The sequence below is a fragment of the Schistocerca americana genome, chromosome 2 (genome assembly GCF_021461395.2).
Source record: "Schistocerca americana isolate TAMUIC-IGC-003095 chromosome 2, iqSchAmer2.1, whole genome shotgun sequence".
Lineage (NCBI taxonomy): Eukaryota > Metazoa > Arthropoda > Insecta > Orthoptera > Acrididae > Schistocerca > Schistocerca americana.
In genome coordinates, this window is record NC_060120.1 from 450,686,401 (window position 1) to 450,705,092 (window position 18,692).

An 18,692-nucleotide genomic window follows, 5' to 3' on the forward strand; every position below is an offset into this window, starting at 1 on the left:
AAATTCTCAGAGAAGCATCAAAATAACGTTTTAAGAAGTCTAAGTTTCAAAAACACCCCCTGGAAAATCACAGTAGTGTTACCCCATAGCGAAATGTTATTTGAGAGGCACCAAATCCGAAAACTGATGGAAATAGACCAAAATGAAAATACACTCTTCAGAAAAAGAATAGCAAATGTGTAATTACCATGATCAATGACTGCCATCAGATTTCCATCTCACAATTAGCGGCAGAGTGTTGGCTATTTTATGTAGCTGTAGCTTATTTTTGACATAAATATCCACTCCAGGTAAGAGATTGAAACCATTGCTACGAGGAACCATGTTTTGCACTGCCTTATGTGCACACACACATTAAATGTTTGACACACATTTTTCAAGCTTGTCCCTAGACGCCATACATTTCTACTGAGTCTGTCATTGCCAAAAGTATTGACTATTACCACAGTACCGTCATGTAATGTTATTTTTAGGTCTTAAAGAAAAAAAGAACGATTTTCCCAACCTGTTATCTACCAGTCTATAGCTTCAATTATTTAATGAAGGAATCGAGACACTATTGAATCGTCTCTTGCTGTGTGTGGTCGATATATTGTGTGTGTTAAGCTTCGATTTATAGCTACAGTACTTATCCTACACATACACAGAAGAAAGATACTGCACAACTGCACTGCAAGTGCATTGAAACTGACGTTAGTGTGTGCACATATCACCCTTGTCAAATGTGACCAGCTGTAAAATGTGGTGGAATAGACCATAATACAAGTGCAAAAAAGATGGTGGCATTAGCTGTTAAGACAACACACCTTCCTTAACATTATTAGGGACCCTGCCTCCACTGTAGACAAACAAAAACTTTAACTACCCATCAAAGAATAGATGCATTTTCTGTAAGCACAATGAAATATAACCACCAGCCACCTGTTGCAATCTAACACAGTAAAACGATACCTACACCATAAAAAAGACGCATTTATCTTCTAAGGTGTAACTTTCGATTTCTTTATAGATGCCAGACGTCACCACGAAGCATACTTTACGCTCAAATGAGACAAATTTATAGAACTACCAATGCAAACTGTTAACGCCAAAGATTAACTTTGCATGGACTCACCATAACGAATGGTGCCTTACTACGATGTTGTTGTAATAAGATGATGCATGGAGCAATTGGTACCATAAGTACGACATGGAAGTGGTAACAACGCTTGAGTCTGTGGAAAAGGGTTCAGCTGTATCAATGTCCTGCCCCTTTCCAAGAGACTGAAGAGCTGTTCTTAAGGTTTCAGAACACTTGCTGTGTTTGAACAACAGGAAATACCTCAACAAAAAAAAAAGACAAAAATCAGTTCCACACATTCCAATTCTCTTATCTCCAGTATAATGCAACATACTGAGGGTAAAATATAACAGTGAAACACAGACCACAGATGATTAATGGGTATATTAAAAACGTATAGAGTCTGTAGCTACAAAAAAACCTCCAAACAATATTTCAGATATTTCGGTCAGTCAAAATTCATATGTCTATGATGTGTTTGGAATGTGACCGATTTTGCAGTAAACAAGTTACTGTATTAAGATGATCAGATGTTCACTTCGATCGACCGCTATATAAGTGGGATTGACAGTCTACAGAAATTGTTGCCAGAGCTGTAACTGTCAGCTCCCAGCAGTTAACATAGATCAGTCAATTTATGTCGTGGGCTTGTACACGCGTTAACAAAGTAGATGAGCGAACTGTTACAATATGTTCCAATAATAGCAATAATAACAATAAAAATAATAAAACTGCAGCCCAGCTTTGCGAAATAAAGTTCCATACAATTTAGCACCAAGCAAACTGATAGCAGCAAAGTATTTTCTGTAGGCACTCCATTCCCATTGTAATTTACCATAATTAAAGATGATTTCCACAAACACCTTGATCACTGAGCAATTATCACAGTGCAACAAATAAACTGTCGCTATGAGGAAACATAACTGTTCATTATCAGAATGTAAAATCACTATGACGCTGCCTTCTAAGTAAGATGCGAAGTTTGAACAAAATGGCTGCAAAAGTAAGGTACTTCAATATTGTGTACGTGTATGTGGGGAGGGGGATAGCTGCACACACAACCACTATTGCTACTACTAAAAATTAATAATAATAATAATAATAATAAACATGTGGGACACAGTTTTGATTCTATGGCAGTATCCAACGATGAATCGAATTCCACTCTGTCCCACCATAAATAAATGCTACATTAAAAATATAAGTTCATCAAATGTGTCATATACTGACTTAGAAATGGCGAATAGAGACCTATTCATGTCAGTATCGCTGTTTTATAGTTCGTGTAACGAATTATCAGTCTTAATTGCCTGGAAGGTGTTTGTTTCGGCCCCTACACCAGTCTGTCTTAGTATATGTATAACTAAAAGTCTCAACTATATTACATCATTGCCATTTACAGTCATCACAGATCCGACACATGTGTGTGTCTCGAGTCTTTTTTTGTTGGTATACTAAATCTTGAGCACTTAGTGCTATGCTTAGAAATAGCAGTTTAGCCAATGAATGGAAGCCTAGCAGATTTTTAGAATCCTTTAGCTGGGAATAGAATGGATTGTGTGTTTGACCCTCTTTGAAGACCAGGAAACAGTATTTTGGAACGTACACCAATGTTCTCTATGCAAATCTCTTGCATGGAGTATCAACAGTTATATCAAAATAGAAACTTACAGCTGAGAACGAAATGGACTCTGTGTTTAACCTTGTGCAAAGACCAATGAACAGAATTTACAGTGTGTTACACAGTATTCTATGTGTCACATCCATGTAGTTTTAAATAACGAATAACTTATGGAACGGATGTTGTGTGATGTTAACTCAAAGTTCTACACAGTTACATGACATTGGAAGTGAAAGCAATCCATGACAGCAGATTTTCATATGTGGTTTGTTGTACACACCTTATCTGGGTAGTAGGAGCAGAAAGTAAAGTTGCGGCAGTACTGAGACTAGGAAGGCCTTGACGTCAGACACTGGCATCTATGTGCTGGCAGAGTAACTGCCTACTTTATGAAACACTGCGAAAGTGATTCAACTTTTTGGTTTCCACATAATAATGCACAGATGTGCAGATTAACAATTCGGCGCTCGCCTTCCTTAAAGTATAGATGGCAGGGTGGCTGCTTCCATACCACAAATTACCAGTACACACTCGTTCTTTCTGCATGTCCTACCAGTTTACCAATCATACAGCTAGTACTACCAGTTTCAAAATTTTGTGTTCTACCAAACTGCAAACTGTGCTGCAAGTTTCACCAATTTCCAGATCTAATGTTTCACCAACTTGTCAGTTGTATAACCAGTACTACCAGTTAATAAAAAAGTGATACTGCTGACTCATACAAGACTATGCTGCTGCAAGGTCAACTGCTAGCCCTTTATAAACTGCATACATTTGTTCTGTTATTGGTTGATAAGGCTAAAAATAAATAAACGAAAAAAATTATAGGAAACACACACACACACACACACACACACACACACACACACACACACATATATATATATATATATATATATATATATATATATATATATATATATATATCCTCTGTTTCCATGGCAAACAACTGTGGCCCAGTGACATGGTGCTTTATCACCCGCAAAAATTCCATAGTTGTTTGGAAACAAGAATTCATGAATGGCTGCAAAAGGTCTCCAAGTAGCCGAACATGAACCATGAACAGATCCAGTCAATGATGGGTTCGGTAGGACTAGAGGGCACAGCCCATTCCATGTAAACACAGCCCACTCCATTATGGAGTCACTACCAGCTTGTACAGTTCCTTGTTGATAACTTGGGCCCATGGCTTTGCTGAGTCTGTGCCACACTCGAACCCTACCATCAGCTTTTACCAACTGAAATCAGGACTCATCTGACCAGTCAACGATTTTTCAGTCGTCTAGGGTCCAATCAGTATGGCCATAAGCCAAGGTGAGACGCTGCAGATGATGTCGTGCTTTTAGCGAAGACACTTGGTCGGTTGTCTGCTGCCATAGCCCATTAACGCCATATTTCACTGCACTGTCCTACTGGATATGTTCTTCATACATCCGACATTGATTTCTGTTGTTTGCTTGTCTCTTAGTACCGACATCTCTATGCAAACGCCACTGATCTCGTTCTTTAAGCGAAGGCCGTCATCTGTGCATTGTCCGTGATGAGAGGTAATGCCTTAAATTTGCTATTCTCGGCACACTCTTGACGCTGCGGGTCTCAGAATATTTGATTCCCTAACGATTTCCGAAAAGTAATGTCCGAGTTACAGCCATAATCACGTCAGAAACCTTTTCATATGAATCACCTGAATATGAATAACAGCATAAAGTCCCTATGCAGCTGACATTAATAGTCTCTTCCTTTTCTTTTCCTTTCTCCTCCCCTCCACCTTCAGTTTACATAATAATTACAGCTCCACCAATGCACTGCCCTTTTAGACCTTTCGTATGCAATACTACCGCCATATGTATATGTACATATCGCTATCCCGCGATTTTTGTCACCTCAGTGTAAAATGGAGTACCTTTTTTTCAAAGTGACTGTCATGTAGCAAATTTTGTAAACAACACGTCGATAATATCAGGTCGTCAGTGAAGTCGGGCGCCACAGCATTACCACTATAAAAGAGTCTATACATTGGCGTAAAAGCACAAAGGAGTTTTCTGCCACTTGACAGTTGGGTTGGGTTGTTTGAGGGAGGAGACCAGACAGCGAGGTCATCGGTCTCATCGGATTAGGGAAGGACGGGAAGGAACTCGGCCGTGCCCTTTGAAAGGAACCATCCCAGCATTTGCCTGGAGTGATTTAGGGAAATCACGGAAAACCTAAATCAGGATGGCCGGACGCGGGATTGAACCGTCGTCCTCTCGAATGCGAGTCCAGTGTCTAACCACTGCGCCACCTCGCTCAGTATACTCTACAGTTATAAACTTGTTTATGTCTTTGTGATGTAGCAACTCTTCTCGAATAGGCTTTTTAATCATACAGTCTCTAAAAGCGAACACTTCGTCTCTAGTCAGGAAATGGGGTAACATCACAGTTGCATACAGAGATATTACACTCCTTCTCTCATCCCCATAATCGATTTTTGAAATATTCTATTGTCAGATTCTTTTCTGTAAGTGCCAATATCAACCCCAATAAATTTACAATTTGCATCCTTAATAAGCCACAATACAATTGAAGAGAACTCTCCTTCTGAACAGGCTTTGAAGGACCAATGGTACTGACCGACCGCCATGTCATCCTCAGCCCATAGGCGTCACTGGATGCAGGTAAGGAGGGGCACGTGATCAGCGCATCGCTCTCCCATCCATTCTCAGTTTTTGTGACCAAAGCCGCTACTTCTCAATCAGTTAGCTCCTTAATTTGCCTCACAAGGTTTGAGTACATCCCACTTGCCAACAGCGCCCAGCAACCTGCACGGTCATGCATCCAAGTGCTACAAGAGCCCAGCAGTGCTTAACTTCGGTGATCTGACGGGAAATGGTGTTACCACTGCAACGAGGAAGCAGAAAAAAATTTGTAATTAAAAAACAGCGATCCACTCTTCTCTAGTGCCCTTATACCAACATGTTTTCCACTATACTGCCAACACAATTAGGTATATTCCTCACTCTGTCCATCCCCTCTTGCTCATCTCACTCTCCATCTCCTCCACTTTCACCTCTCTGTCCATCTTTTCCTCTTTCACTCTCTATTCGTCTCATCTTCCCTTTCTCTGTCCATATCCAGCTTGCCCTATTTCTGTCAGTCTCCACCTCCCCCAGTTCTGTTCATATTGTCCTGCCCTCTCTCTGTCCATTACTTCCTGCCACCTACCTGTGTCCCTCTCCACCATCCCCTTCTCTGTCTTTCTATCATCTCCATCCCCACCCTTCTTTATCCATCATCCCCACCCCAGTAAGAGGTTGGTGGTTCTTACCCAACAGCATATCTTTCCAGATAGAAAGTAAAAAGTGTAGTGAGTCTGGCTGAAATCGGTCCAGTGGTTTGGGAGGAGCTTTTTACCTAGTAATTCACCTGGATATGCAAGTGTCACATGTATTTCAAACACATATAACATATTTCGTACATATTTGTACACATATTTTCACCTGTATCTCTAGCACATGCGTCTCAGCAGTTCTGTTTTCACACAGCTCAATGTTTATGACGCCTTATCTTTTGTACTATAGCGCTTATAAAGATATAATTTTTAGGGTACATTCAGCGGTGTGTGCGGACACGGTCTGAAAAATGTGTCACGAATAGGATTATTAATAAAGACGCAATAAATTAAAACGTCAAGCCAGATGTGGCAGTTTTACCGCAAAGAGCAAAAATGTAGTACGCGATAAACATTTTCCGTTTCATCATTTAGTGGGGGTGTCAGCGACAAAAAGTTTCGTAAAGACTTGAAATTATGTGTATTATTTGCTGCAAGTGACGAAGTGCTCACATTCTCATCAAATACTGGATGAATAAAGTCTGGGTATTTGCGAGTCGTGAGCTACACTTCTCTTTCATCCCCATCCCTTTGATAGGTTGATGGTTCTTACACCACAGCGCTTCTTTCCAGACGGTATATCTATGTGTACAAAGTTTGGGCCACATCGACCCACTAGTTTATAAGAGGAGATGTGGAACATACATACATTTTTTAAGTACGCATGGGTGAAAGTATTACTACCTTTCGTCTTTTACTGATATGTAACAATAAATGTCATCGTCTTCCACTTCCAATATTGGTGCAACACGGTGGAGTTACCAGACATTTCGCTTCGTGTATTTCTTACAAGGAACTGCTTTCTTCTCTGGCGCTGTTTCACCCTAACTCTATAGATATATGTGGTCGTAGCTCTGGTGCTACTATGGAGATGTCTTTGTCGTGTATTAGCATTGTTCGCAAAAATAACGTCGGTTGTATCATGAATATAATCGATTAGTGGGAAAATATGGAAACGTCGTTTGTTCGTTTTATGCATAACAAGAGTCACGATTTAGCCACTTGAGGCAAGTGACTCACTTGGACGATGTTAATTAGCATGTAAACACGTAAAATGAAAGGTTTGACTTAAGTTTGTTTTTATTATGATTTGTGTCGTTGTGGTCACGTATGATTTAGTAAACGGAAGGATTTTGTAACTAAGTGAAGTAGCAATTGAAATGCTGCTGACTTCATGATCAATTGCGCTTCTCTGAGCAAGATTTCCTGTCTTCTTTCTGAATTATGTTCAGAAAGCGTCGATGAGTCGTATTTGTCATTTTTGGTCAGGGTATTAAGGACATGGTTTATGAAATTTATCATTATTGGGGCCATTGTACATGCGTTGTTTGCACCAAGATTTTTAACATAAAAAGATTGATTTGCAGGTTTATTCGATTTGTTTTAGAAGCTTTCTCGTGCCCCCCCCCCCCCTCTCTCCAATAACCCTTAAATTCTTCACAGTTTACGTAAAATACGTGTAGGCTACACAGTATGCACCCAGATGTAACAATAATGCAAGGTTTCTACAGCTGTACTTAATTTTCCTTGCAGTTGCGAATGTTTGAGGGAACTCCGACATCGAGTTACAGAGCGAATCGACTTGTTACCATAACTTTTATTTCGCATTTATAATCGTTTGGTCTGCCGCCTTAGAATATAATTATAACGTATATCTCAGGCTACGTTATGGTTAATTGTGTCACCACTACAAAGATTCCTGGGAGTAGGAGGGAATTACCATGTTGTAGACCAATTTGTTTTCATGTATTATGTGTATGGAGGAACTACTGACGGAATAGGTGGAAGTAGTGACTTAACATACAGTACCTAGAGAAAAGTGTTTTATTAAGAATAAGCATTGACCATTACATTACAGTGACACTGCTGTGTGAGTGGTTACCTTGCAGTACATCCCAGATAATATACTGATACCCTTTTTTTAACAGAGTTTTGAGTACTGCACATAATTTAAAAAACTATAAAGTCTTGAAGTTATATCCGTGTTTGTTGGAACTTGTGTATGACATACATTGCAATGATTGTTTTAGGGTACAGATGTTGCAGATCAGTCATTATTGCAATGAAAGTAGGAGGAAACTAAGTTGGGTTTATTCAACATTTTTCCATCTGTTTCTTAGTCTCTCATTGGTAGACTGTTTTGTTAGTTACTGACAGCAAGCAGTCTAGGAGGGGGGAGGGGAGTTACAGAAACATGTCAGAAATAAACATATTAATGTTATACTTCTGAGGATGCTTGCTGTCAGTTGTTCTAATTTTCACCTTACCATGGGTAGCTTGTAGCATTTATCTTTGTTGCAGTCAGAGCTCTTCTTACGGATACATTCTACTGCTCAGAATTTCTTCTTTAATTGTACAATATTCTTCAACTAGAAAATGTATGATGATAAACCTATATCCTGTTGCAGTCCTCCAGTTGCTTTGCTGCTGCAAATTTCACTTGTGGTAAAGTGGATGTGTGATAGGTTGGAGCAAGTTTTTTTTTATTTTGAATTAACTGAAAAATACAGGTTTTTACTATTTCTCTCAAGTATTTTAGTTATTCAGTTTGTTAGCCTGGAGACATATAGTACCTTTGGAAATGGGACAGAAGGCTACTTGTCCTTTCCACAAGGCCATTCTGCAAGTAATGGACTATGCGTAGTAAAGCACTGTAGAGTTAAAATCCATCTTGAGGATAGGGCTGCCTTAGCTTTTGGACCTTATGAGAAACAGCTGAAATTTCTTGTCAAGTGGTTGTTTAATTTTCAAAAAGTATGCTCCAATTTCAGAATGAGATTTTCACTCTGCAGCGGAGTGTGCACTGATATGAAACTTCCTGGCAGATTAAAACTGTGTGCACGACTGAGACTCGAACTCGGGACCTTTGCCTTTCACGGGCAAGTGCTCTACCATGTGAGCTACCGAAGCACGACTCATGCCCGGTACTCACAGCAGAAGCTCTCCTGTGAACCTTGCAGAACTAGCGCACCTGAAAGAAAGGATACTGCGGAGACATGGCTTAGCCACAGCCTGGGGGATGTTTCCAGAATGAGATTTTCACTCTGCAGCGGAGTGTGCGCTGATATGAAACCTCCTGGCAGATTAAAACTGTGTGCACCACCGAGACTCGAACTCGGGACGTTTGCTTCTGTAAAGTTTGGAAGGCAGGAGATGAGATACTGGCAGAAGTAAAGCTGTGAGTACCGGGCGTGAATTGTGCTTCGGTAGCTCACATGGTAGAGCACTTGCCCGCGAAAGGCAAAGGTCCCGAGTTCGAGTCTCGGTCGTGCACACAGTTTTAATCTGCCAGGAAGTTTCATGCTCCAATTTGCCTGGTTTGTGGTTTAGTTGAAACAGTTACGTTCGGACAGGCCTGTCAGATCCCGAAAAAGGAAGTTCTTTGTGACTAACCAGTAGTGGCTGAATTACACAAAACCCTCAGTTCCAGCAAGGTTGTTCTCTCATATACACACTTGATGAATAAAGATGTAGAGGAACTATTGGAGGGATGAGAAGGGGACAACCTGCCAAATGTTGGAAACATTGTAAAGGGAGTGATCAGATAATGAGGACATATCCCCATTTGTACCAACACACTACTATCCATTACAGTCCAAGTCTATAATAATGGGGTTCATTTTCCATAAAATAGAATCGTATGTTTCAAATCTGATGCACCTTATAAATGTAAGGATAATGCGCACCTGGCTAGGGCATGTAATGAATACAGAAGTAGAAAAAGGAGAAGGAAGTTGTCATTCATCCTCAGTATTTTGATAGAATTATTAAGCTGACCATGCTGTTTGAGTTGTCAAGCATCCATTACGGCCTAATGAAAAATGTTGAAGACACTTTCACAAAGTAAAGACCACATTTACAAACAAAAACCTTTGTTACTCAAAAACCGTAACTTTTTGTTGTGGACTGCTTGAGTGACTAAGAAATTAGATGCAAAATTTTACAATTTTAGCAGCTGAATCTGGCACTAACACTTGCACTTGCAAATACACTTGCGATTGTGGAAGACTGATTCTATTGTCATGGGTGTGACAAAATTCAGGAGTACAATGTAACACTTTCCCTTTACAGGGAAAATGTTGAATGATTATATGTAAATGAATTAATAAGTGCATAAAACTAAAAACTATTTTAACTAGCCATTAAAATATAAGAAAGAATGTAACATTATTTTCAAAACAATAGCACAACTTCTGTTATCACGGAACTTTCTTATGAAAACAATCAAAAACTTGATTTCCTTTCATTTGAAATGCAAGATGATTCAAAATTTTAGCAACAATCTTTCAGAAAGAAACAACCAACCGAAATGTTATTTTCATTACTCTGAAGAGTTTCTTTTCTTTCTCATATGATTTTAAACACATTAACCTGATTTCATCGGCCACACACTCTAGTTGGCAAACAGAAACAAAATTCTGTCCATTTCCCCTGTCACTCTGAAATACAATGATTAGAAAGGTTCCGGCTTTAATTTCCATAGCTGGATTTATGGTTGCCTGCACTCCTCAGAATCTGAATAAACATCAGAAAATTTTAGCTGTTTCTTGGATTTAGGGATCTACGGAATTTCATATCATGTCATTTCACTTCCAAATGTTTCTGAAGCCAAAATATGACGACTGTCATAATTTCTAAAATAAAGTTAGAATGGCCTTTAGGAATTGGAGTGACATCTTCCCCAAACCTTAACTACGTTTCCTTTGTCTTGTCTACTTCACTGCTACGAAGAGAACATGATCTTCATTCAGTTTATTACTAGTATAAACAGCAGATTTCTTTGGGTGTGCAGTGCAGTTTCCAGGAAACTTGTGTTTTTTGTAAATTTGGATTCGACTGTTTTAGATTTGTTATCTTTTTTCCAAGAAAGCTCCAAACGGCAAATCTGTCGTGTGAAAGGTAATCACTTCCAACTGCATTATAAGTACCTTTAGACTGTCCCATACACAGCTTGGAAATAATGTTACTAGTTTACGGCTCCTATGTGTGACCTGCATTTCATCTTACGACATTAAAGAAAAGTTTTCGACAAAGTCAAATTGCATGGCAGCATTCTTTGTAAGCTCTTTCTTAAAAGATGCAGGATATTTGGCTTGTTTATCCCTTACCCAGAAATGCATTTTAAATTCTGTCATCTTGTCCTGTAATGCTTCAGTGATTGCTTCCAGTGTTCATGTATTTTCCATTAACTTTGCCAGTCCTTACACTCCTTCCACGGCAGAATTTTATCTAGGTTTTCATTAGTCAACCGCAACGAGAAATTACGCTGACACTTTCTGCATTTTCCTATCATACAATCCTAATTTTATACATCACAAATAAGTGTCTGAAGCAATTCTTTGGTAGAATTAGGAAAATCTGGAATCACATGTGAAACGCTTTCCGTTAGAAATTTAAAATCTGCATAGTTTTATGTATGCACACATTGACATGTTTCTGACACTGGTAGTATGTGACTTGGCCTTAGTTCATAAAATGTCGACTTTGCTAGTTGAGTATTGGAATTCATATTCTTAAATTCCTTGTAGGCCTCACCAACAGTCATAACCATAAGCCACTTCTGTACTTGTTCTTGGTTTTCCATTTCTGAGGGTCTTTTAACAGATTTTACATCATGAATTCCAGGAGTAGCACAGCTATCATCATCTTGACAAAAATACTCAATTACTTCATTTTTTGATTCAGTTCACAAACATCTTGAAGCCTTTGGGAGTATCTTAACATTTTTTTTTTTCAGTAAGATCCAGGTCCTTAATCTTGTTTCCTAACAGCAGCAGTCTGTTGCCTTGGACTGTTTGGAACTGACTTTTTTGCCTTATTTACAGCCTTGCCTAATGTTTGAGAAGATTTGGAAGACCCTAGCCACTGGTGTGGCTCATCCCAGCCATATTTTTACGTTTCCTTTACCTACACAACCTTTGTCTAGTTTTATCCTTCTCTCTCTTTCTTAGTAGACTGTTTGTTCATCAGCAGTTCCTATCTATGCTTCATTCTTCTCATTTTGTCCCTTTCTCTCTCCTTTCTGAAGTGTTCATGTTTCAGTGGATCTTCCTTCATATCCTACAGATTTCTCATTCTTTCTGTCAAAAACATCATTACCTGGGAATGCAAGATACATAAATTACGTATGTTTTTAATGTAAGCAGACCTGTATTTATGTTGTATTTCACCAGTTTAAGATTTCACTTGAACAGAAACAACTTGTTTTAAATTTTATATGCTGGTATTTCATTATGGTGAAATATCTTTAAAAATGTGTGCATATTGCCACACCTGTGATGATGTATATTACTGTCACACTTCAATAAAATACAGTTATTCTGAAAAATTAATGGGATTAGGAGTTATATTTTCTTAACCTGACTTTCATAGAATCTTAAAAATTGTGAAATACTAGTTGAAACAAGATGCAAACTTTATGTTCTCTTCTCCTTTTTTTCCCGTCATGGGTGTGACAGCGGTTCCTGTGACTTTCAAGATGAGAGAAAAGAATTTGAAACAAAGCTTATGCGAGAAAATTATTCAGTGTAGGATACCAAGGAAGCCTATTGTTACATAGCATGTTGCTCATTGTTGCATCATCTGTTTCACAGAAAGCAAATCATTTCAGCCAATATAACAAAATTTCTTGATGTTCCTGGAGCACATTATTGTACAACCTTTGGGAGCACAATTCATAACTAAATATCTCGAGTACAGTAAAAATGAGTTTCAAATCAATTTTATATTTTGTTTGTCCATTCACATGCCTAAATCTTTACTTTCCTGGCTCATTTCATGCCGAATGAGACAGGCTGGGGATTAAAATTAATTGTTAGGATTAATATTCCCTTCTCTCCAAATCAACCAAAAATAATCATCTCAGAATGAACTGCTGTTATGGACCAATACCAATATCATAGCACCACCTGCCAGCAGTAGAGGCAGGACTTGTAAATTTTAAATTGCAGTACTCTCTAAATGCCCATCTTTGCTGCAGGGTGAATAGGTCTAGGTGTAACAGCAGCCATGGGCGGGTTTCTTTGCCATAGGTTCCCAAAACTAATAAGGGTTTCAAGCAGATGACATGTTTCTACAAGCTGAGAGCCCAAAGCTAGTAGTAGTCTATTTTATAATCCTCAGATTATGTTTACATCAAGTTACTTGAATTTTATACAGGTTTCATTAATTTGCTGTAAATGTCAGGAGTAAATTTGTACTGCTGGTCAGATGTTGCCACTGATGGGATTGTTTGGGAAGAAATTTTGGTAACACAGAACTCAAAAAGTTAAATGTTTCAAATGTGATTGCCTCAGATTATTAGAGCTACAAAAGAGAGTGGAATATTAGGTGGCATATGGGCCCATTTTCAGTGCACCTCCACCTTCTTATTCTTTTTGAGGACCTCATATGCTCACATTTCAAAACCAAATATAGTTTAGAACATGGTCTCTTTAGTTAAAATGGTTTAAAAGAGCCATTTTCTATATTTTTAGAAAAAAAATCATGTTTGTCCTCAATTTGTAAACTATTGGACTGCAGTAGGAGAATGACATTTTATAATATAAGGCCTTATATTGGTACCTTATTACATGCAAAGTTTCATGTGTATCCTGTTGTTGCTTGAGGAGATATAAGAAGGTAAAATTTACTGTGTCTCATAAAGTGGCTGAAAAGACACTGGTGCACGGCTGATAGCTCCGTCATGGGGGTCAAACAAATGACTATAACTCTGAAAGTATTAAATTGGAAATAGTAAAACTTTACCAATGTTAATTGAGAACTTGTACAAACATTCACACAACATTTCAATAATATCCGTGATGGTCCAGTGGGAACTTTTTCTGAAATTAGGCCACTAGGCATGGGATGGTGCAATAGCGTTAATTTAAGATAAGTTTTGACACAGTACACTCGTTAAAAGAGAAAAGTAATATAATGATATGTTAATTGTAATATGTGACACGATAGCTGTAAGTCACAAATGCTGATATAGCCCCAATTGTAAATTCAGAAAATTCCCGGAAATATGCACTTACTCATTTAGATATGCACAGGAATTAGGGATGAATGATTTTTTTATGAATATTCTGTTGCTAAAATTGTATAAAGCATAAGCAGTTGAAAGTGCCAACAAATTATCTGAAAAAATATCCCTTTTTCATATAAATATACAGTGAAATTGGGGAATGTTTGGCAACAGTATCCTTGTTCAAAAACAAAGTGTCTAAAAAAACACAAATTAAGTTTAAAATTGGTGACATAATGAGAATTTTTCACAGCAATCACAAATGTCCAAAAATACACATTATATTACTATATACTCACATTTTGACACATGAAAGATAATGCAAAAACAACAGAAACAGAAAATTATTAGGATCTAGTAATTTTGAATTAGACCTATCTGGTATCTGTGATCACACACAAAATTATAATCAGAAATCTACTCACATATTTAATACACATGCGAAACACAGAATGTTTTGATTAGCGGAGTTTGTGACATATTCTACTCTAATGTTATAACAGTCAGAATTGAGAAAATTGTGAAACACCATCAAAACAAGTCTTCTGGTTGGTGTGGCTAACTATGCGATATGCAGTTATTGATATGTGTTAGGATCAAACAGATCAAAATGTGTCTGTATCAGACATTTCATTAATTAATTTCCTATTGTGACATTGCACCTCTCCTGTACCCCTAACAAATGTCATTAGAAGTGTGTATTAGAAACCAGATTTTCAATCCTCCAACAAGATATAAAAGAGTTGCTGAGTGTATCACAAGTCACATTTGCTCCTCAGTACAATAAATGCTCTATGAAGAACCAAAGATCTTAAAGAGCAATTTAGCATTTCAAGTGCAACCCTGTTTTTGATTGGTATTAATAGTGTAAGATCCACCTTTCAGCTCTCAAACATCAGTTGCAATAAGAATTAAAAAAACTGCTACATTTAAATTTTCGATGGTCCCTTTCATCTGTCATTACATCTTTAATCTTCCATTAATTTTTTTGTGCTCTTTTCGACAAGCTTAATTAGTTGTTTTACCTGGGGAACAACAAGAGATATGTGTGTTACCTTCTAAAATTTTGTGAGTTGTCTGGGCTCCAACTTGAAGTATTAGGAAGGAGTTTTTAATGTTTTGCAGAGTGTTATGTAAATAGAAGGTAGAGGGTGGGGGGGGGGGGGGGGGGGGAGGAGAAAGGAAAGAAAATGAGACTATGGATATGAACTGCATTGGGACTTTGCAGAATGGTGAGTGAAAATATGTGCCAGACAAGGATTCGAACTGAAGATCTCTTTCTTACTAGGCAGTTGCATCAACCACAGCGCCACCCGGACACAGTGTTTATTGCAATAGCATGCCTCTTGGCTGACACACATTTCATCTAGTACCACCTGCCTGCAGTCCGTGTCCATGTTCTCCATACACTCTACTTTGAGATTCCCGCAGGAGGTCATATGTAACTGTGGATCTGCACTGAAAGTGGTGGATTCATTGCCCATCGAGGCGAATCAGTTACATTGTTCTTTCACACCATGTCCAAAATAACAGACCCACACGTTCATATAATTTTTCTGGGTAGCTGACCTATCAGTTTTTACTGTTCAGTCAGCTGCAGGGATCTGCTGCAGTATTTCAGCATATCTTCTTACAAATTCTGTACTAATAGTTTGTAGTTTTTATTTGTGAGCGTGTGTGTAGACTCGCATGCTCTTTTTACAATACAGGTGTGTGTGTTACTGTAACCTTTATTTACTAACAAAGAGATAGAGGGGCTGGCCAGTACTTACCTCAGCTCAGTACAGCCGATAGATACACATAAAACAGAACTGAAAATTTACATTCCTAGCTTTCGGAACTTTGTTCCTTCATCAGGGAGGAGAGAGGGGAAAAAAGGGAAGAAGGGAAAGTGGATTCAGTTACTCACAACCCAGGTTATGAAGCAACAGGGAAAGGTAAACACCTCCCTGTTTACCTTTCCCTGTTGCTTCATAACCTGGGTTGTGAGTAACTGAATCCACTTTCCCTTCTTCCCTTTTTTCCCCTCTCTCCTCCCTGATGAAGGAACAAAGTTCCGAAAGCTAGGAATGTAAATTTTCAGTTCTGTTTTATGTGTATCTATCGGCTGTACTGAGCTGAGGTAAGTACTGGCCAGCCCCTCTATCTCTTTGTTAGTATTTGTTTCACATCTTATATGAGATTTTCCATTAATCATTTGTAACCTTTATTTCTCGTTCATATCCGTTGACTTCCCAAACTTGCAGCAAAATCGTTATCTTCCAATCTAGAGCTTGGTGACACCAAAAGTTGGCAGTAGGGGTGGTGGTGGGAGGAGCGATGGGAAAACTGTCACAGTCCAGCAGGAACTTGTATTAACTTTTTAAGCATCCTTTTCTCCCTATTTTATCTCATATGCTAAAAGTCTCAGATACAGAGCTCTCAACAACAGCTATATTCGCCATTGCCATGATCAGCATAGATACAGCCATGGATGTTGTTTTATTTTGACAGTATCCATGTTCTGTTTCGCTATAAAAGGATCACTCCTGAAGACACAATAAGCATTTTAGTTGTAGATTATGTTCACTATTTGATCCTTGTGATGAACATCATGCATACTTTGTAGAAGCTCAACAATTTTGTCTCTTTCTTTTCAGGAATGCTGTAATTGATCATTCACACATTCAGTGTAATTAACAACTTGAAGCAGATAAGTTTGACATGAAGTAAACGATGCACGGGTGGAGTAAACTAAAATTCATGCTCTCGGCCTTCTGAAGACCCACGTACGTACACAAAGTGACACAATGAGGAAAGTTCCGAAACACAAGATGATAGCCAAGAGCTGTCCCAAGTGCTCCATGCAGTTACCTATTGCATCAAAGACATGTGCATGTGGACATATATTTGTTGGAAGGCGATCAAATGCTGCACAAGAGGGTGATGGCACAAGCATTACCCGTCGCCGTACAGAAAGGGTAAAACGAGAGAAGCCTAATTACTACGATGCATTGGAGTACGACAAGGAGACAAGGAAGCAGCAGCAACGAAAGCGCAGTATGCGTACTTCTGCTGACCAGTCACAGAGCAAAAGTGATGAACAGATTGGTGCAGATGACGATGTTGTGCATCTCAAAAGGAAGCGGAAACGCAACTTCAGAACAGAACAGGATAGTGATGATAGGGACAATTGTTTACAAATAATTTCACCAGAGAATGGCTTCAAATGTTCTGTTATTCTCTCTGAAATTAACCGAAAAATGGGTGTAACATCATGGAGAGTATAATTCCTAGATTTGCATTTTGTGATGTAATAGGAATTTATATGTTATAGTAATCTCGTAGACAGGGGAACGATTCAGTTTTGCTTCCCTTGTTTCTTAGATTTCAAACAGTGTTAAATTGAAACCAGTTTGTGCCCTCCAGTAATTATGAACTGTATGCAGTAACCATATTTTGATTCAAGCAGCAAATCTGCTTTTCGATTAATAAGTCACTGATGTTCCTTGCATTTGTTTCTTTCACCCACATGTGTGATTCATTTAATAACACCAAAAACATTCAGCTGAAAAGTTTTTGACCATAGTAACTGAATGCTGAACTTAAGAATAAACGTTTGCAGTTGTTCTCTCATTATATTAAAAGTGCTACAACTGATCAACATAGTATTGCCTTTTCTTATTTGCAAGTATTTGGAAGCATAGCTGTGTTATCAGAGCTTGTAATGGTGTAGCACTAAACCTTTATTGGACTTCATTGTGAAGCACAAACAGCGGTATCCATTAGAGAGTATATCCAATTAAATTGTATAAACAACTGTAATATGATGAAATTCAATTTCCGTGCTAAGCACAGGTGAAGTGTTTACTGCCGTTTGTGACATTTACTACTGGATCATATATTGCTACTTACAGATTTATAATTTTCATTTCTGTGTTGCCTGTGCACTTGTTAACTGACAAAATTACACGTTTTATTACTTCAAAGTTGTCATATAAATTGATGATTGTGTGTTAAAATGTTTATATCAGATTTGTTGTACGTCAGTGTCAATTCGATGTATCAGATTGAAATTAATTTTCATACCATCAAACAATTTTTACTGGAATAGACTATTGTAATAATCAGTTGTGTATACATCATATCCATGAAACAGTGTTCATTGTAAGTTCAGAAGAGTGTATAGCGAAAATTCTTTGTGAACAAATTACAAATATTTGCAGATTGTATTGTTTTCATGATTTATTGCCTTCCACTTTAAGCTAAAATAGGGCATGTCCACAAGATTTTAACATTTTCTACTCTGTGTTCCAGAATTATTTTCATTTGTTTGCAAATACTTGAATAACTTCCCTGTAAACTGTGAAGTTTGCAGTCTTGCTCACATGTTAATTTATCTGAGCAGATAATTGGTTTTACAGTCACCACCAGAGCTTATAAAAGACAGTGATGCAGAGTATGCATGGTTGGTAAATGAGCTGATCAGTGTCTCGTCGTCATAAATCCAGTGATGGCTGGAAAGCCAACACTGTTCAAAAAATTAGAATGTGATCAAGACTGCAAAATGTACAGATTCAGATATCGAGGTAATTGTCTCCAGCAGAGGTCACCATTTAATGCCAAAGGTGATGTTTCTGTGTAACCAAATTCAGCA

At 38.1% G+C, this 18,692-nt stretch overlaps 1 protein-coding gene across 1 annotated transcript; it reads left to right on the forward strand.

Moving 5' to 3' along the window:
- The first annotated feature begins 6,882 nt into the window (after positions 1 to 6,882).
- Positions 6,883 to 18,264, forward strand: LOC124594953 (UPF0547 protein C16orf87 homolog). Its single transcript, XM_047133463.1, has 2 exons — positions 6,883 to 7,109; positions 16,696 to 18,264. Exon 2 carries the CDS (start codon positions 16,846 to 16,848, stop codon positions 17,323 to 17,325), a length of 480 nt encoding a protein of 159 aa, XP_046989419.1. The 5' UTR covers positions 6,883 to 7,109; positions 16,696 to 16,845; the 3' UTR covers positions 17,326 to 18,264.
- Positions 18,265 to 18,692: the final 428 nt, after the last annotated feature.